The sequence below is a fragment of the Alosa pseudoharengus genome, unplaced genomic scaffold (genome assembly GCF_046254945.1).
Source record: "Alosa pseudoharengus isolate Yale_2024_CS ecotype anadromous, Long Island Sound unplaced genomic scaffold, YU_APseudo_1.1 YU_APseudo_1.1_scf_13, whole genome shotgun sequence".
NCBI classification, from domain to species: domain Eukaryota; kingdom Metazoa; phylum Chordata; class Actinopteri; order Clupeiformes; family Clupeidae; genus Alosa; species Alosa pseudoharengus.
Genome location: NW_027468598.1, coordinates 3,301,744 through 3,318,748, shown reverse-complemented (window position 1 = coordinate 3,318,748; position 17,005 = coordinate 3,301,744). Strand labels below are relative to the sequence as shown.

At 40.9% G+C, this 17,005-nt stretch overlaps 1 protein-coding gene and 2 long non-coding RNA genes across 7 annotated transcripts in view; 1 reads left to right on the top strand and 2 right to left on the bottom strand.

Annotated features, from left to right (window-relative positions):
• Positions 1-3,837: 3,837 nt before the first annotated feature.
• trmt9b (tRNA methyltransferase 9B) overlaps positions 3,838-17,005 on the bottom strand; it is a 52,500-nt gene continuing 39,332 nt past the window's right edge. For all 4 annotated transcript variants that reach the window (XM_076281837.1, XM_076281839.1, XM_076281836.1 and 1 more), the window contains one exon: positions 3,838-5,707. In XM_076281837.1, coding sequence (XP_076137952.1) covers positions 4,755-5,707 — 953 coding nt within the window. In that variant the 3' untranslated portion in view covers positions 3,838-4,754. The remainder of the gene's footprint in view (positions 5,708-17,005) is intronic.
• On the top strand, positions 8,451-9,609 carry LOC143121037 (uncharacterized). 2 transcript variants are annotated; one of them, XR_012986376.1, is made up of 3 exons: positions 8,451-8,467; positions 8,689-8,747; positions 9,118-9,609. It is a non-coding gene; the product is annotated as an uncharacterized LOC143121037 (long non-coding RNA). The 2 variants fall into 2 exon arrangements; XR_012986375.1 differs by having other exon boundaries at positions 8,459-8,747.
• LOC143121036 (uncharacterized) lies at positions 9,355-12,959 on the bottom strand. The gene is made up of 3 exons (XR_012986374.1): positions 10,403-12,959; positions 9,611-9,755; positions 9,355-9,445 (listed from the first exon to the last, which is right to left on the bottom strand). It is a non-coding gene; the product is annotated as an uncharacterized LOC143121036 (long non-coding RNA).

Genomic DNA, 17,005 nt, shown 5'->3' with positions numbered 1-17,005 from the left:
GCGTCAACAGAAAGTGTTACTGGTAGCCTGACATCATAGTATCTGAGCAAGGGGGCCTCAGTGAGCATTGTTTTCAATTTGTTGAATGCGCGCTGATGTTCCTCCTCCCACTGCCAGGCAACATCATCTCTGGTAAGCACACGCAATGGTTCAGTATGTTGTGACATGTTTGGAATAAACTTGGCAAGGTAAGTAATCATGCCTAGAAATCTCTCTACATCCTTTTTTGCATTCTGGAATGGGCGTTTTTCTGACAGCCTCTATTTTGGTCTGATCTGGTTTCAAACCATCCTTTGAGAAGATGTGACCGAGATATTTGATTTCCTCTAAGCCCATCTTGCATTTATCCTTATTCAGCTTGAAGTTCTTGACCCTTGCTCTCTCTAACACTGTCTGTAATCATGTTGCGCTTTTGTTTCTCCCCAAATCAAAAGATCATCAATGTATGTCTCAACACCTTCAATTCCTTCAAAAAGTTGCCTCACCGTCCTATGAAAGACTTCGGGAGTGGAGTTGACCCCAAATGGGAGTCGGAGGAATCTAAAGCGGCCAAAAGGAGTGTTGAATGTACAAAGGCGAGAGCTGGCCTCATCTAATTTGAGTTGCCAATAACCTGAATTTGCACCCAACACTGTGAAGTATTTGGCTTTTGAGAGTCTGCTAGTTATTTCCTCGTAGCTGGTAGTGTTCTCTCATTACCGCTGTGTTGAGATCTCGTGGGTCTAAACATATTCTTAATTTCCCATTAGACTTTTCCACAATCACAATGGGGTTGACCCACTGAGTGGGCTCCTCAATTCTTGCTATTACTTTCATTTTTTCCATTCTTTTTAGTTCTGTTTTCAGGTTTTCTCTCAGGGTCACTGGAATTTTCCTAGGGGGATGAACTTTCGGAACCACATTTTCATCTATTCGGATTGTGTGCTCACCCTCCAGGCAACCTATGCCCTCAAACACATCAGCATACTCCATGAAGATATCCATCTTATCACTTTTGCTCAATTCCATCACTCTCTGTATGAGCCCCATTTGTTCACATGCATTAATTCCTAATATTGGTTTAGCATCTGATTTCACAACAATGAATTCCAGTACATGTGTTTTCTTTTTGTATTTCACTGTCCAGTTACATTTTCCTTTCACAGGTATTTTGTGTCCCGTGTAAGTTGACAGTTTCACATTTGTGGGTCTTAGAATGTTTTGTTTTCTCATTCTTTGCAGCAGGCTGTAAGGGATTACATTGGCTTGAGCATCTGTATCTAGTTTGAATTTCACATGTTTGTGCTCCAATTTCAAGTCAACTGTCCATTCATCTGCTCCTGTCTGCGTTTGCACTACACCAACGAACAGACTAGGTCTCTGATCTGTTACGTCATCATCATCAACTGCATGCACTTTCTTTGATCTACACATTTTAGCAAAGTGATTCGATTTGCCACAATTCTTGCACTGTTTGCCATATGGTGGGCAATTGCGTGATGCATGCTCTGTTCCACATCGTTTGCAATTAAAAGTGCTTGCTTTGTCTTTTTCATTCGGTTTGAATTTACTTTGTTGCTCGTTTTTGCATGTCTGCTTATGCTTCACTGCATCTACGTGCTTGCTCTCACGTGCAGAGGCTTGTGCGTTGTGATCCTCGTCATGCATTTGCTTCATTTGAGCTTTTGTCATTTCTGACGCGATACACAGCTGCGTAGCTTTGTCGAGATTAATGTCGACTTCTCTTAAAAGTCTCTCTCTCATAGCATCTGACGTGATTCCACAGACAACTCGATCTCTTATAAGAGATTCTTGCAACAGTCCAAACTCGCATGACTTCACCTTTAGCTTTAGTTCTGTAATGTATTGGCTAATGGACATATCCCCTTGCACACACGTGAAAAACTTATACCTCTCATAAGTTATGTTCTTTTTTGGGTTACAATACTCTTCAAATTTCTCCATTATTTTCGACAGCTTATGTTTTTCACCGTCTCCTCCGAACGTGAAGGTATTATACACTTCTACCGCTTCTTCACCGGCAATATGAAGAAATAGTGAGGATTGTACCTTAGCTGGCTTTCTAGCGCTTCCCGTTGCGTCTAGAGACAGCTCATCTCCTCCAGTTTTCGGACAAGTTACCGTGCAGTAGATCAAGTCCTGCAGGTGGCTTTAATCCTTCCATGTTCATTACAATTATCGTCGCTTTATTTTCTTTTAGTACTTTACTTCTGACACCATGTTTCGATGTGTTGTATTGAGTACACACGAGACCTGTTTTAGGTTTCAGCCATGTTCATTTATTGTACTAATCCCCGCCCCGTAGCTCCAACATTACATTTATGCTTCGATGGCAATAGGCGAATCATTTATTATCATATCATGATAGTTATAACGTTAGTTTAGCTATTCGTGACCCATCATTTCATACGGTTAGTGATGTTACGGTTGATACCGAGGCTCCGAAGCGTGTGTCGAGAACGTCAAGCCATTCCCAGCAAAGCCCCGTATCGAGGCTTGAGTTGTATTGATAATTTGACGTCAGGCTTGACGTTCGAGGCCTCGTTTGGCTCCACTGCTTCAAGTTGTGGTTCACTTTAGGCAGGACGCTTCGACTAAGATGCCCCATACACGTAGCCTACTCGCGGGTAGTTGTCATTCGTTGGTTGGTTGTAGGCAGTGGCGGACCGTGTGTTCAGTGGTTAGGCCTTCAATGATGACTATTTTTTGACAAAAATAATAATAGGGGGGCGTTACGGCGGAGATTTTTTTTTACATTTCAGCGTTAAAATGTGTGCAATTTCCCAGCATTTGGTGGGGGGAATCGTTTTCTCTCTCTTACGCGAGTCTGTAGCACTAGAATCTTTGTTACACAAACAATTAATGCTCCGATTGCTTATTGGTTAACAGATCACCCTCAGCAGCAAAGTAGGCTGCTAGGCTATTTATTTACCACCCATATTCACAAGTAGCCTACATTATAAACTGCTGCCTGCTGCTGCCAGTAAAGACGTGCAATTTAGTCCATGTCATATTGAAAGTGAACACCAAGTGTACTCAAGTATGGGTTTGTGCAGACTACTTTGAAATATTTAGGCTATCGGTTGCCTAATTTATGTTCATGACTCGCACGCACATATAGCACTGCCACCGGTCTACAATGATGTGTCCAAACCATTTAGTAGTTTAATCTGACATCAGCAAACTTGCTTCAGACTGTGGCTCTCCTATTTAGTTGTAGCTCTAACGTTAACGTTACAATGCAACTGTTCTAGGTACCACGCTGCTCTGATTACTCACGTGAAACTACAGTAGGCTATCCTAGTGTTTGGCAAGCGTAGGCTATTTCGCGGTAGGCACTCCGCCACTCAATTGTCCACAGGGCAGCAACAAAGATGAACAGGAATAAGTCACTGACGTGGCAGGAAAATATCCATTCAACAGTAATGAGTAGCACCATGTGTTTAAATAGTGAACAGCATCCTTTTCTCTTGACATGCAGTAAAGTTGCCATTGTGTTTTTAGGTCTGGAATGAATATGGGCTGTGATTGTGAGTTTCATCATGCAGGCGAAAACATGAAAATGTTCTTGATTAATTTAGAATCTCTTTTTTAATGATAAATGACAAATACATATTTGTAAACCATGTTTATGTTTTCATAACAAATCTAAAAACAAATCTTGCAAATTAGACTTGGCCATATTTATTATTGTGTAAGAATTGACTGCAAAGGTCAAATTTCCTAGTCTAATATTTAGCCTATTTTACACATGTAATGGTAATGTATAGGTTTAAAACTCTCATCAAGATTGATAACCAGTGTTAAATAACATGGAATAAATACATTAACTAAGAGTCAAGGCTAATGTTCCTGGTTTTATTTTAAATGGCTTGAAATCAATATAAAATATAAATCATGTTGAACCATGACCTTGATACTTTACAGGTATGCAAACATACTGACTGAGATTACATGTCTCAGCATTTGAGGTATTCATGGAAATTAGATCAAAGAAATAGTGGTGTCCAGATAAATTAAAACTTTCACATTTGTTTGGATGTCCAGAATCTTCTATACATCACATATTACAGATAATGTTTCAGATCTTGTTGTACAGTGATCACTATTAACATTAAAATATCTGGTGTTTGTGCTGAACATTTAATATGTGCTATATCATTTATGAGGCAGGCAGAACAAAGGACAGTGTTAGCTAGACAATAACAAGCTCAAAGGTTTGATGGAATCAGCTTTTAAAGACTTCTCTGTAAAAGGACTTGGACATCCATCTTTCAGCATCATTTAAAGGTGCCATGTGTAAGAATTGAGGTAAAAATATCCAAAAAATGAGCTACACGCATCAAAAGAATGAGAAGAAATAAGGGCGATGATGTCATTAAAAAAATGACAAGGTATAGTGCTGCAGATATATCAATCTGAATTAGCATGCTAAATTACTAGCCCGACAGGTGTCATAATACCAGTTTTGGCCATGGGAAGGCAGTATGTGGGCAACATAACCGCCAGCCAAACTGCAAGACACGTTTCCCGGTTGTTACTCTAGGGTAGACCATCTTACTTTCTGGAGGTATACTGCCCCCATTTTTTATGGAATGTGGAGTATGAATTGATTTTTTGGCGGACATTACACATGGCACCTTTAAGTCTTAAAACAGTTCATTTTTCATCCTTCCAAGTAGTAGCCAGAATGAAACACTAAAAAATCCACATCTGGAATTGTCATCACTAAAACATTTTAAAATGTTTCTTTTTTAAGCTTTCACTTTTTCTGCAACCACACACCAGTTTGCATGATCTAAGCAGGTCTGCAGAATGTGAAGCTCCTCAACATTATTTTCAATTAGCTCAGTCAGTTCCCCATGTCTGAAGACATGGTAGTACCGCATTAACTTCTCTTCTCCCTCTGACTTACAATAGGTTTCCACACACCTTGTACTGTCTTCTAGTTTCTGCAAGGGATCTCTGTTCTCTTGCCTCTGGTGGCAACTTCCCTCCCCTTCCTCAAACTGCATATCTTTTTGGTAAGACACTAGGTCAGGTAGTGGCATGGATGAACACTCTTGGACTAAGGAGACTGATTGTGTCATAGCAGAACCATCATTATTCTTTTCTGTTGACCTTTGGTCTGCACAGAGATTTGTAACAGAGCCAAAGATGTCTTCCTCTAGACTGCTCCTTGAAGAGAAGAGACTAGAAACCTGCCTTATGAAGTTTCCTCCCCTGCTCCAAGAGACAGACCTGGCACCATCACCATCCCTCTCTTCATTTGGGGGGCATTCTGCATTGAGTTCTCGTGAATTGGATTGAGAAACAGTGAGGCTTCTGAAGTCCAATACTGAGTCTAAAGACCTGGAGAAAAACCATAATCTCTGTGTTCGAGGTTGGGTGGAAACGGGAGACTCTTCTTCATCCAACATGGAGGATGTGCTCTTCACTTTCCTGTGCTTTTCACACCAATCACTGTTATGGCTACCACATTCCAAACCCTCTCCCTGAGCTCTGCATCTGCTGATGATTTGGTCACAATTAGGACAGGATGGCAGGTTGGGGTTCCAGGGTACAAAGATGTCCTGCTTTTCAAACTTCCGTCTCTTCTGCTCCATGGCCCACACGTAGATCATCATGCGTCCTCCCATCCGTAGTGTACGAGCCATCTCCTTTATTGCACGAATACGCCTCTCTTTGGTGGAAAAGTGATGAATGACTACAGGAAAAGAAACAAACAAATGGTCTGGCATTAGACATAATCCAGGACCCAGAGACAACAGCATGATTCATGATAAGATATGTATAAAAAATAGGCCTACAGTACATAGGGCTGGGCAAAAAAAATCGATTTTAAAATGAAAATCAAGTTTTTTATTATAATTGATTTTCTCCTTAAATTCCATCACTGAACTTTATCCAGCTGCTGATGGGTAGCAAACATAAGCAGGATCTGATGTCAAAAGTAATGGAGCTCATTAGTGAGGTCATTCATAAGCATAGAGGCTTAGGCCTACTGCACAATGTATAAACTAATGATACTGGTAATGCCAGAGTAGGCCTGATATATCTGCACTATACTCCCCTCCCCCCTCATCCAACTTGTCTGTTGCTACCAAAGGATTATTAGGCCTACTACCAAACTAGACAACAGTCATGATTTGCTTTGAACAATTGTTTGTCATTTGTAGTTTGTGGTGGGGTTTATGGTTTATATAGTTTTTGATTAAAATTGTATATGTGAAAAGGCCATATCGGCCATCCCTAGGCCTACATTTTATTTATTACATTCTTATGCTCATACCCTTCCCATCAGGAAACCTAAACCTCTAGCAGCTGCTTTGAGATATGAGAAATTCTACAGGTCTCCTCAAGAACAACTTCGACCAATCGGTCCATCGCCTTCAGAGTAGTCTAGAGCAGGGATTATAAGAAACAGTTGGCATGTCTTGTCTCAAAAGCCAATTAAAGGAAAATTCCGGTTTTTAGCACTTTAAGGCCCTTTTCTGGTTTGTTTTGGATGAACTAGAGTGGTGGACACCGAAATTTTGACGATTGGTCCTGTCTCGACTTTTCTGACTCGTTTTGAATCGCCTTTTCACTTCTCAGGGTGGCTGGCAATGGGCATACTGTAGTAGGCTACTCAAACATGTCCTAAAACAACCCTTAACGTTCGTTTTCAAAACTGGGAGTTCGTTGACTATTAAAAGCAAATATATCGGCGCAATGTATGATTCGTATTTGAACCTGAAGCATAGACGGTGGCGCAGTAATATCAACGTGCAATGACAGAAATCAATGGGATTTTACAAAATGCCAAATAAAAGACGACAGAAACTGTATTTTGCTACGCTACTTGTTTTGGAACATCAACGAACACCACTAACCACTCGGTGAGTTGCACAGTTTTGAAAACGAACGTTAAGGGTTGTTTTAGGACATGTTTGAGTAGCCTACTACAGGATGCCCATTGCCAGCCACCCTGAGAAGTGAAAAGGCTATTCAAAACGAGTCAGACAAGTCGAGACAGACTACAATTTCCAGATTCCTCAGTAAAAAAATGGCTAGAATAAAGCTAACGTTAGATATTCATCCAAAGCAGCATGTTTTTGATAGTTTAAAGTAGCGGAGGGAACACTATCTGTGCACCACACAGTTTGTTGTAGGCATCATGTTACTGGGTGGTAATAAGAGCATGGCTTTCTGAGGACTTCACCTTCACCTACCACCAGATGGAGCCACAGGGGCTTTTAAAACCAAAAACACATGGGTTCTGAATTTGTCACACCACAGATGTCAGATAAGTCTAAATGAGGTTTCAAAAATGTCTGGTATACTACGCTCTCAAATGCTGTAGGTAGGTCTGCTGAGTGTGCTGAAGCCACACCCAGCTGTGACAAAGGTTCGGCCCCTCTCATAAGTTCTAGTGTTTTCCCTACATTCATTCAGCAGCAGTGCAGAATATGAGAATATTAGAATATTCTAACTAACTATCCAGTTAGAGATCATAGATCTAGAAATGATCACTGACACTTATGACACTTATGTCTTCAATGAAATAAGATTAAGAATACGGTTTTTGAACATTTATTTTAACTAATGACAAAATTAATTGAATCCACATATCCTTATGCACTATGCATAACTTTTTACCACTAGCCTAAACCGTGAAATGCAAGCAAGCCTTCCATTCTTTAGGTGACAGGCACTGAATTAGACCTACACATCACTAATTACAATGATATTAAAGATAAGTGTAACAGTTTAGCTCACAGGCGGTATGTGGCCTTAAAGGAGACATATTATACCTCTTTTTAAACAAGTTAGAATAGGTCTATGGGCTATACAAAACATGTTCATAAAGTTTTTTGCACAAAATCAATCTCACATAAAGAGATCTCTGCAGCCTAATTCTTGCCAGCTTCAGTCCCTTTCAGAATGAGCCGTTTAAGGACTCTTATCACTTTTATGCAAATAAGCTACTGCTGACCACGCCCCACCTGTCAGATGTTTACGCTGTTCGTTTTCTTCACGTGAAAACCTCCACTGCTTGGGTGAAAATGACAGAATACAGAGGCGCACTCTAGCCCAACATTTTCGACCCAGAGTCGGACCCATATCAAGATGAAGAGGAGCCACCTGCAGAAACACCTTCACGAATGCTGCAAGCAGTTTCTAAATGGTTTGTTAACTTTTTAAATCAATGTATTTGCTATCTCTCCTACGTGCCAAATTAGTCTTGGCTATTAGCCTTCACCCTGTTCAGCCTGTTACGAAGTAAACGTACTGTAATTTTTCGTGACAAAGCCAGTCTTTTTACAATATTTAACATTTGCTTGTATTTGAAACTTCACTAGATTCACAGCACTTGATTAGCTTTTATTATTATTATTATTTTAATTATTATATAGGTGTGCTTGCGGAAATTGTTGGGCAGTGCCAACTGAGGCAGAGTATATGCGGCCAGGAGATTACACAGGTAACTTTTCTAAGATACAGAAAGGCCTGCAAATATCTTACCGTGTTACTAACTTATTTATAAATGAGCTAGCGAGTATGCTGCCATATTACTCACTCATTTACGAATAATGCTAGGGACTGTGCTAGCATAGCACTCACCTTACCATACCATTATAGATCATACGACGTCTGCAGCAGACGGGTTTATACCCGGTGTGCCTGAATGTTTATTCTCTTCAGAACGCACTGAACATATACAGAGCTGACCATGGGGCCTTACGGCTACGGGGAATAGAGCAGTATGTGTTATTTATTAAGCTACTTATTCGTTTTTCCCAGTGTTTATGAGAAGTGACAGGCTACCGTTTTTATTAGCAAAAGCAGATGTTAGTCTTACTAATGTTCATAGGTCACTAATGGCCTTACACACCAACACATGCCCCAATTGTTGTTTTCTTTCTTTTTATGTATGGCTATTGTCTGCAAATTCAGCAGGTATCAAACATACACTCGTGACACATTTAAATAAATAAAATTACAATATATTTATTACACAAAACAGAAATAAAACATGACATATGCAATATGACAATTGCACTTTGCACTTTTGACAGAACTGACAGATTATGTAACCTGCTAACTACTGCAATGTTTTTTTTTTTTTTTTAGTCGTTACAGATAGCTTGCCTACAGGAGCTTTGTCAGTTGGTGTTGGGGATTCCTTGGATGCAGAATAAGGGTCGTCATCCCGTCATGTGTGGTCCTGCGGGTTCGTCGGGAGTTTCCTGACAGCCAAGGACAATACGTGGGCTTCAAACTGCCTCCCCTGGATTGAAGCGAGACACATAGTTGGCGATCACCTTCTCTTCCTTCTCTGGGTGCTCAAACTCTGAGGACAGGTCCGGAGGAATGCTTATTTTCAGGAGTTCCTCCCTGTATGCTTCTTGGTCCACAAAGACCTCGCCCATGATGAAGCCCATCAAGTGTTCCACATACCCTGTGCAATATTTCACAAACACTTCTGTAACTATGTACATAGTTTGTAAAGTATTTCATTGTACATTTATTTATTGTTTTGTTCATTGTAAAGACACCATAGTGCAATAGCATGCAAAATGAACAGATCTTTTATTGTTGATAAATAAAAAATTATGTAACTTACGGAATGTTGTCTCGGTTTTGATGGGTTTCACCCTGCACTCTCCCTGTACTTTGGGAAATGCATCCTGTAGAGAGGGTCCCCAGAGGATAAGGTGGCCTGGTCTCGTGCAGCATCCTCATTGTAATGCAGAGCAGCCAGGTAGAGTCTTGCGCAGTAAAGAGAAAACCAAACATGAAAATAATGGCATGCACATAATATGCACGTTTACTTTGATCTAAAAACTGAGGCTACAACTTCTTGCACTGTCAGTACTATATCTCGCTTTATTTACAACAGCAAACATTAGCCTAGACCAAGAGCTTACTGGCCACCTTCATTGTAGATAACATGACCATATCTAACTCCTTATCAGTAAGGACAAAACGACTACAAATTGTGACAAACCCTTGCAGCTTAAATGAAATAGAGCTATAGGGGAAATGTGCAAACACTGGATAACGTTATAAAGTGAGGCTACAAGCTAACATTAGCTTATACTAAGGGCTTTTAGATGTTGGTCGCCTCAATTGTGGATAACATGACAATATTTAATGGAGGTCTAGCGTCTAGAAAACATTTTCAAATCATTACTTTCAGATATTATTGACTGGGATTGTCAAATATGACTCGATCGGCTGTGTGCTGCATTTGCAATTTGGAATGGAGGAAATGCTCACTCCAAGCAGATGCAGGGCTAAAGTTAGCCGTAATGTTTGCGTTAGCTTGTGCTAAATGGCAAAACACGAACAGCCTAACGTTAGTTCATGCTTAACTGCGATGGAAACACAAAAGTCATTATTTGAAAGTACTTACATGTCTCTCATCTTGTGACTTGCCACGAACAGTAGGTACAGATCCCTCTGTCAAACGGAGTTTGATGGCTAATCCTGCAGTGTACTGTCCTAAGTTTTCAAAGCAGTCTGTCTTGAAGTGGTTCGCACACACCACAAAATTTTTGCCGACTGTTGCTGGAACATGGCCATCGACAATGAAGTGGAGCCACTCGGTTCTTCTGTCGTCTTTGGCTGGGAGAAAGTGCAAGGATTTGTGTTGTTCTGTGCAGCCAACAACACAACACTTCATGTGTGACTTGCTCTTGCTTGTAGTCATTGAGCTTGGTGTCCGTGCTCGTTAAACCAGCAAACTAATGGCGATCTTCAACTAATTGGGTGGGTGGGGCTATATGGGGGTTGAGAGGTGAGGGGTGGCGCCAGGGTGGTTCTATGCAAATTCCCTTATTTTGACATCAGGTTAAGGGAGCCAGAAAATGGCTCATAGAAGCCTATGATTCCTGACACCAAAATTGTTCAACTGACTCACAGAAAACGCATGGATGACTTTTTTGCACGCGTGGAGTGTTGTTAGGAGCAGTAGAGACCCAAATGGAGGTACAAAAGGATGCAAAAAGTGAAATTTGCATAATATGTCCCCTTTAAATAATAAATAAAGACTTCCGGCGGTGCCATGGTGAGATAGGCAACAAGGGTGAAGCGCTCTGACCTCGCTTGAAAATAACTTTTAAATTCACCATTCATTGTGCAACGAAACTCAATTTTATTGAGGGAGAAAAGAGTGTATCTACCATAATTACAAACGTATAATGAGCAAATCTTCAAAATCAAAACCAAATCCTGCTCCACCGACTACACGGAATACAATTGCCAACAAGCTAGCTGCAATGGCGTCTCCTGCTAACCGCTTCTCCCAAGAAGAAGGAATCTCAATGTCCCAACTGGTTCAAGAATTGTCTAAACAACGCGCCAGCAAAAAGAGGACATCTCCAGCCTCATCCAGGAATCTGTCGGACCTTTGCAGGCCTCTGTTGACGCTTTACGAGACACGGTGGATGGTTTTCAAACGCGCCTGACCGCTGCAGAAACTTTAGCAGGTGATAATTTCGAGAAAGTCAACGCAGCGGAGCTAGCCATCCAGTCCCTGCGAAAGCAAAACGCAGCCCTTCTCGATCGCATTGAAGACCTTGAAAACCGTTCACGTCGGTCCAATTTGAGAATCATAAATGTACCAGAGGGCAGTGAAGGCGAGGGAGATACTGTGACATTTATGTCCGAAATGCTGAAGGAGCTCACAGGCGACAAAGTATTCGACTCAGCCCCAGTCTTGGACAGAGCGCATCGAGTAGGGAATACACCGGCAACAACTGGGCAAAATCCACGGACATTTCTGATATGCTTTCACCGCTTTCAAGATAAGGAACGTCTCCTACGCTTTGCCAGACAGAACACCTTGCAATACAAGGATGCCACTGTACGGATTTACCCCGACTTCAGCAACGGCTTATCTCAGAGGAGGGCGGAATTCAACAGCATCAAACATGCACTCTACCTGAAAGGGATAAAGTTCCGGATAAAGGTACCTTAGAATAACAGTGACCAGTCTCTGAATTGCAGCCTATGCAGGGTCTCAGTAGGCCTACACCAGCCGACTTGAACTTTTACTTAAACTTGACACACTTGCCAGGCAGTGAATACTGAGTTCATTATCACATCTAGGGCTACCTATTAGACTACTTATGGGTTTCTTTGCGCAGAGCCATCATTTGCTGTTCAATTACGCGTGTGCCTGCTTACTACAGCGACTATAATTTGTTACATAATGACTAACGGTTTGTAATAACACGCCTAACCGGATTGTTTGCAAACAGTGTTTTTTCTTTTTTTTTATTCACTTCTTTTTTTTTCTTTTCATTTCCCTTTTCGTCAGGATATTGGTGAACTTTACATGACTTTTGTTAATCATGGACACTCTTTATCTCCACTCCAATACGTTTCAATGACATCTAAAGGGTCATTGCTCTCTTCACGGAATGGTTTAGAATGTATCGGAAGACTCGTGTATTATTAGGAGGGAGCCTGCAGTCTGTCACTGTTCAGATGACAGACATAGGTAATGTGTGTTGTTTGTTTAGGATAGGGAGGGTGCTTTTAGGGATCTGGGGGGATTTTTGTTATACTGAAGGGGGGTTACACACTGCCAAAGTGTTTCTTTTCACATGTGACCTTAAAGGGAAGAAAACACTTCATTCCGTTATGAGCACGTCTCGTCACTACTCTCTTTTGTTTGTTTTATCTGGATATGTCTGATGGTAACGCACGTAATGTCGAGTTTGATGTGGGCTCGTCACCAGTACGATTTTCAAGCTGGAATGTTAAGGGGCTCAATGGACCAATTAAAAGGGCACGTGTTTTTTCTCATTTAAAAAAGCTAAAGGTGGACATAGTGTTTATACAAGAGACCCACCTCACAACTGCAGATCAGATTAGGCTCAAGAAGAATTGGGTTGGGCAAAGTTTTCACTCCAGCTACAACACTAAATCTCGAGGGGTATCAATGTTAAAGGGGTGGTTCAGGATTTTGGACATAAGACCTCATTTCCAAGTAAGCAAGTGTGATATTTATCAGTGGAGACCGTTTTCAACACGTTTCATCCAGTCCTTCTAATTGCAGAGTTCGCAGGTGCTAGGCTAGCGCAAGTCAACGGTATGTGCTAGCCTGCCACTAAAAACAGTCTTATCCACTCCACAGTACACCCGAGGCAAATAAATTATAACGCCAGACTATCGATGTAAATGTCTGTATTGATACTGTTATTTCTAACGTTATTCTATCCTTGCATTTCAACGATCGCATTACATTTTGAGGGACTTGTTTCTTACCACGACGGAATTATACTTGCTCCGGTTAGTAGTACTGCGCCGAAAAGTAAACAGTAAAGCGCACTCCAATGGGGATACTTAGTAGTAGCCTTGGTAATATCAGTCCGCTGCTGAGATGCAAAATGACTACTACCAACTTCAGGGACCAAAGTATAACTATTGCAACGCGATGCGAGGGTAGTTGTATTTCTTACACTATTCTATCAACACAGACATTTACATCGATTGTCTGGAATTTGCCTCGGGTGTACTTTGGAGTGGGTAAGACTGTCTTTAGTGGCAGGCTAGCACATACCGTTGACTTGCGCTAGCCTAGCACCTGCGAACTCTGCAATTACAAGGACTGGATGAAACGTGTTGAAAACGGTCTCCACTGATAAATATCACACTTGCTTACTTGGAAATGAGGTCTTATGTCCAAAATCCTGAACCACCCCTTTAATTCATAAAAAAATTGTATTCACTCCATCCAAAATAATCTCTGATCCTCAAGGCCGATATATAATGGTATCAGGCTCTCTGTTTTACACTCCTACTGTACTTGTAAATGTATACGCCCCTAACTGGGATAACAGCAGCTTTATTTCTAAACTAATATCCCTCATACCAGATCTGGACACACACAGGCTAATCCTAGCTGGCGATCTAAACACTGTAATTGACCCTACTATGGACCGTTCATGTCCCAAAACTCTTACTCGATCTAAAATGTCCCAAGTCCTTTCTGATTTTATATGTAAGATTGGTTGTGTGGACCCATGGAGGTTTTTGTACCCACTGAAGAAGGATTTTTCCTTCTATTCTCACGTGCATCATACATACAGTAGGATAGACTATTTTTTATTGACAAGACACTTCTTCCCGCAGTTGAAAAAGCAGAGTACATGGCCATTGTTGAGTCAGACCATGCGCCTGTAATCCTTGATCTTACATTTTCACAAAATCTTGCACTGCATAATACCTGGAGATTGAATACTGCCCTACTAGCTGATGATAATTTTTGTAAACGCATTTCAGGGGCAATAGACGAATTCATGTCATTCAACAGAACAGATTCAATTTCCCCATCCATTCTATGGGAAACACTAAAGGTGGTTATAAGAGGTGAGATAATTTCATACTCCGCATCACGCAATAAGGAAAGGAAAAGGAAGGAGCAAGAACTTATTTCAGCAATTAAAAAAATAGACCACCAATACGCCGCATCCCCAACACCGGAATTAAACAAAATTAGAATTGAACTGAAAACTCAATATGACTTGTTATCATTGGAAAGAACTGAAAAACACCTGCTATGGTCCAAAGGACATTACTACGAGCATGGTGATAAAGCTGGCCGTCTTTTGGCCTATCAATTAAAATGTAGAGCCGCCTCACGTCTGATCCCACAAATTCGCAAATCTTCGCAAGTCTTATCTGTTGACCCAAAGGAAATAAATGCCACCTTTAAAGAATATTACTCAGACTTGTATACATCCACATTCCCACGCGACATCTCACTCATGAATGAGTTTTTAGATAGCCTTGACTTTCCCTCTCTAGAAGACGCTGCCAGAGATGATTTAGACAGACCTTTACAATTGCAGTAAATCATTGATGCCGTTAAGGGCATGCAGAGCAGTAAAACTCCAGGGCCTGATGGCTATCCTGTTGAATTTTATAAAAAATTTAGTAAACAACTTGTTCCAATTCTATTAGAAATGTTTAATCATTCATTAACACAAAAAAATCTTCCACAGAGTCTTACTGAAGCCTCCATTTCACTCATTCTAAAACCAGGTAAAGACCCACTTGAGTGTGGTTCCTATCGACCCATCTCTCTTTTAAATACAGATGTTAAGATATTAGCTAAACTCCTTGCCCTAAGGTTAGACAAAGTCATATCTCCTATTATCTCAATGGACCAAACTGGTTTTGTGAGAAACCGACACTCTTTTATAAATATCGGGAAAATGCTTAATGTCGTCCACTCCCCAGCGTCCAGGGAGGTGCCAGAGGTGGTTGTCTCCCTGGACGCGGAGAAGGCGTTTGACAGGACAGAAATGCCTTACTTATTTGCAGTATTAGAAAGGTTTGGCTTTGGTACTACATTTACCTCTTGGATCCGACTGTTATATACCTCCCCCAAAGCATCAGTGGTGACGAATAGAGTGGCTTCTCAATTCTTTCCTTTGTCAAGGGGCACACAACAAGGTTGCCCCCTAAGCCCTCTGTTGTTTGCGCTGGCCATAGAGCCCTTGTCCATCAAGCTAAGGTCTTCTACTGATATACGTGGCATCCATAGGCTAGGAACTGAGCACAAGTTATCACTCTATGCTGACGACCTGTTGTTGTACATTTCAGATCCAGTCAGGGGTGTTCCTTCTATTTTGAATACTTTAAAAGAGTTTGGTGTGTTCTCCGGGTACAAATTAAACTTAAGCAAAAGTGAACACTTTGGCACTTCAACTTTTAGACAGTGAACTTCCTTTCCATACGTCAAAATCAGGCTTTAGATATCTTGGTATAAATATCACCCGTTCTTTCTCAGACCTTTACAACAAAAACTTCACCCCTCTTGTCAATAATTTAGAATCTGATATTAAAAGATGGTCTACACTCCAGTTGTCACTTGCAGGTAGAGTGAACTGCATAAAAATGAATGTGCTGCCTAGACTCTTATATTTGTTTCAGTGTCTCCCTATTTTCCTTCCTAAATCATTTTTTCAATCATTGAACAGGGTACTCTCTTCATTTCTATGGGACAGTAAAAACCCCAGAATTCGCAGGGATCTTTTAGAAAGACCCAGAGATCTAGGTGGGCTAGCACTTCCAAACCTGAAATATTTTTATTGGGCATGTAACATACAAAAGGTTATATGCTGGTTTCAGACCCCAACCACAGACTGGTGTCAAGTCGAGGCAAATTCTTGTCTATCCACCTCACTGTCTGCTTTGATAACAGCTGGACTACCATTGTCACCCTCACAGTTCACGTCCTGTCCTGTAGTAATCTCAACTCTCAAAATATGGGCACAGTTTAGAAAACATTTTAAACTCACACAGTTCTCCCTGTATAGCCCAATCTATAAAAATCACCTCTTTCCAGCAGCTCTATTAGACCATACATTTAGTGAATGGCAAAGAAAAGGTTTGTGTAAATGTTGTGATTTCTACATAGATGGTGTTTTTGGTAGCCTTGCTGAAATAAGTGATACATTTAAACTGCAACATTCAGACAATTTTAGATACCTCCAGGTTAGACACTTCATTCGGACACTAAGCCCAACTTTCCCTCACTTGTCTGTGGATTCAGGGCTAGAGAAAATCCTGAAGGTTAATATGCAACACAAAGGTCAAATCTCATCCATCTATCATTTAATTTCTTCCCTTCAGGGTGTAACACTAGATAAACTTCGTAATGACTGGGTAGAAGAACTGGGGACAGAAATTTCAGATACTGTCTGGGAATATGCTCAAAATAAAGTCAATGGCACATCCTCTTGTGCACGTTTGAGCTTCATACAATTTAAAGTTTTGCACAGGACATATTACACCAAACTGAAATTATCCAAAATATATCCAGACATTGAAGATAGGTGTGAGCGCTGTAATTCGCCTGCAGCTGGCATGACCCACACATTTTGGTCCTGACCGAAACTAATAGATTTTTGGTCAGGCGTTTGCGAAACCTTGAACGATGCTTTTGGTACTAATATACAGCCCACTGCAGAACTTGCCATTTTTGGAGTAGTGGATCCTG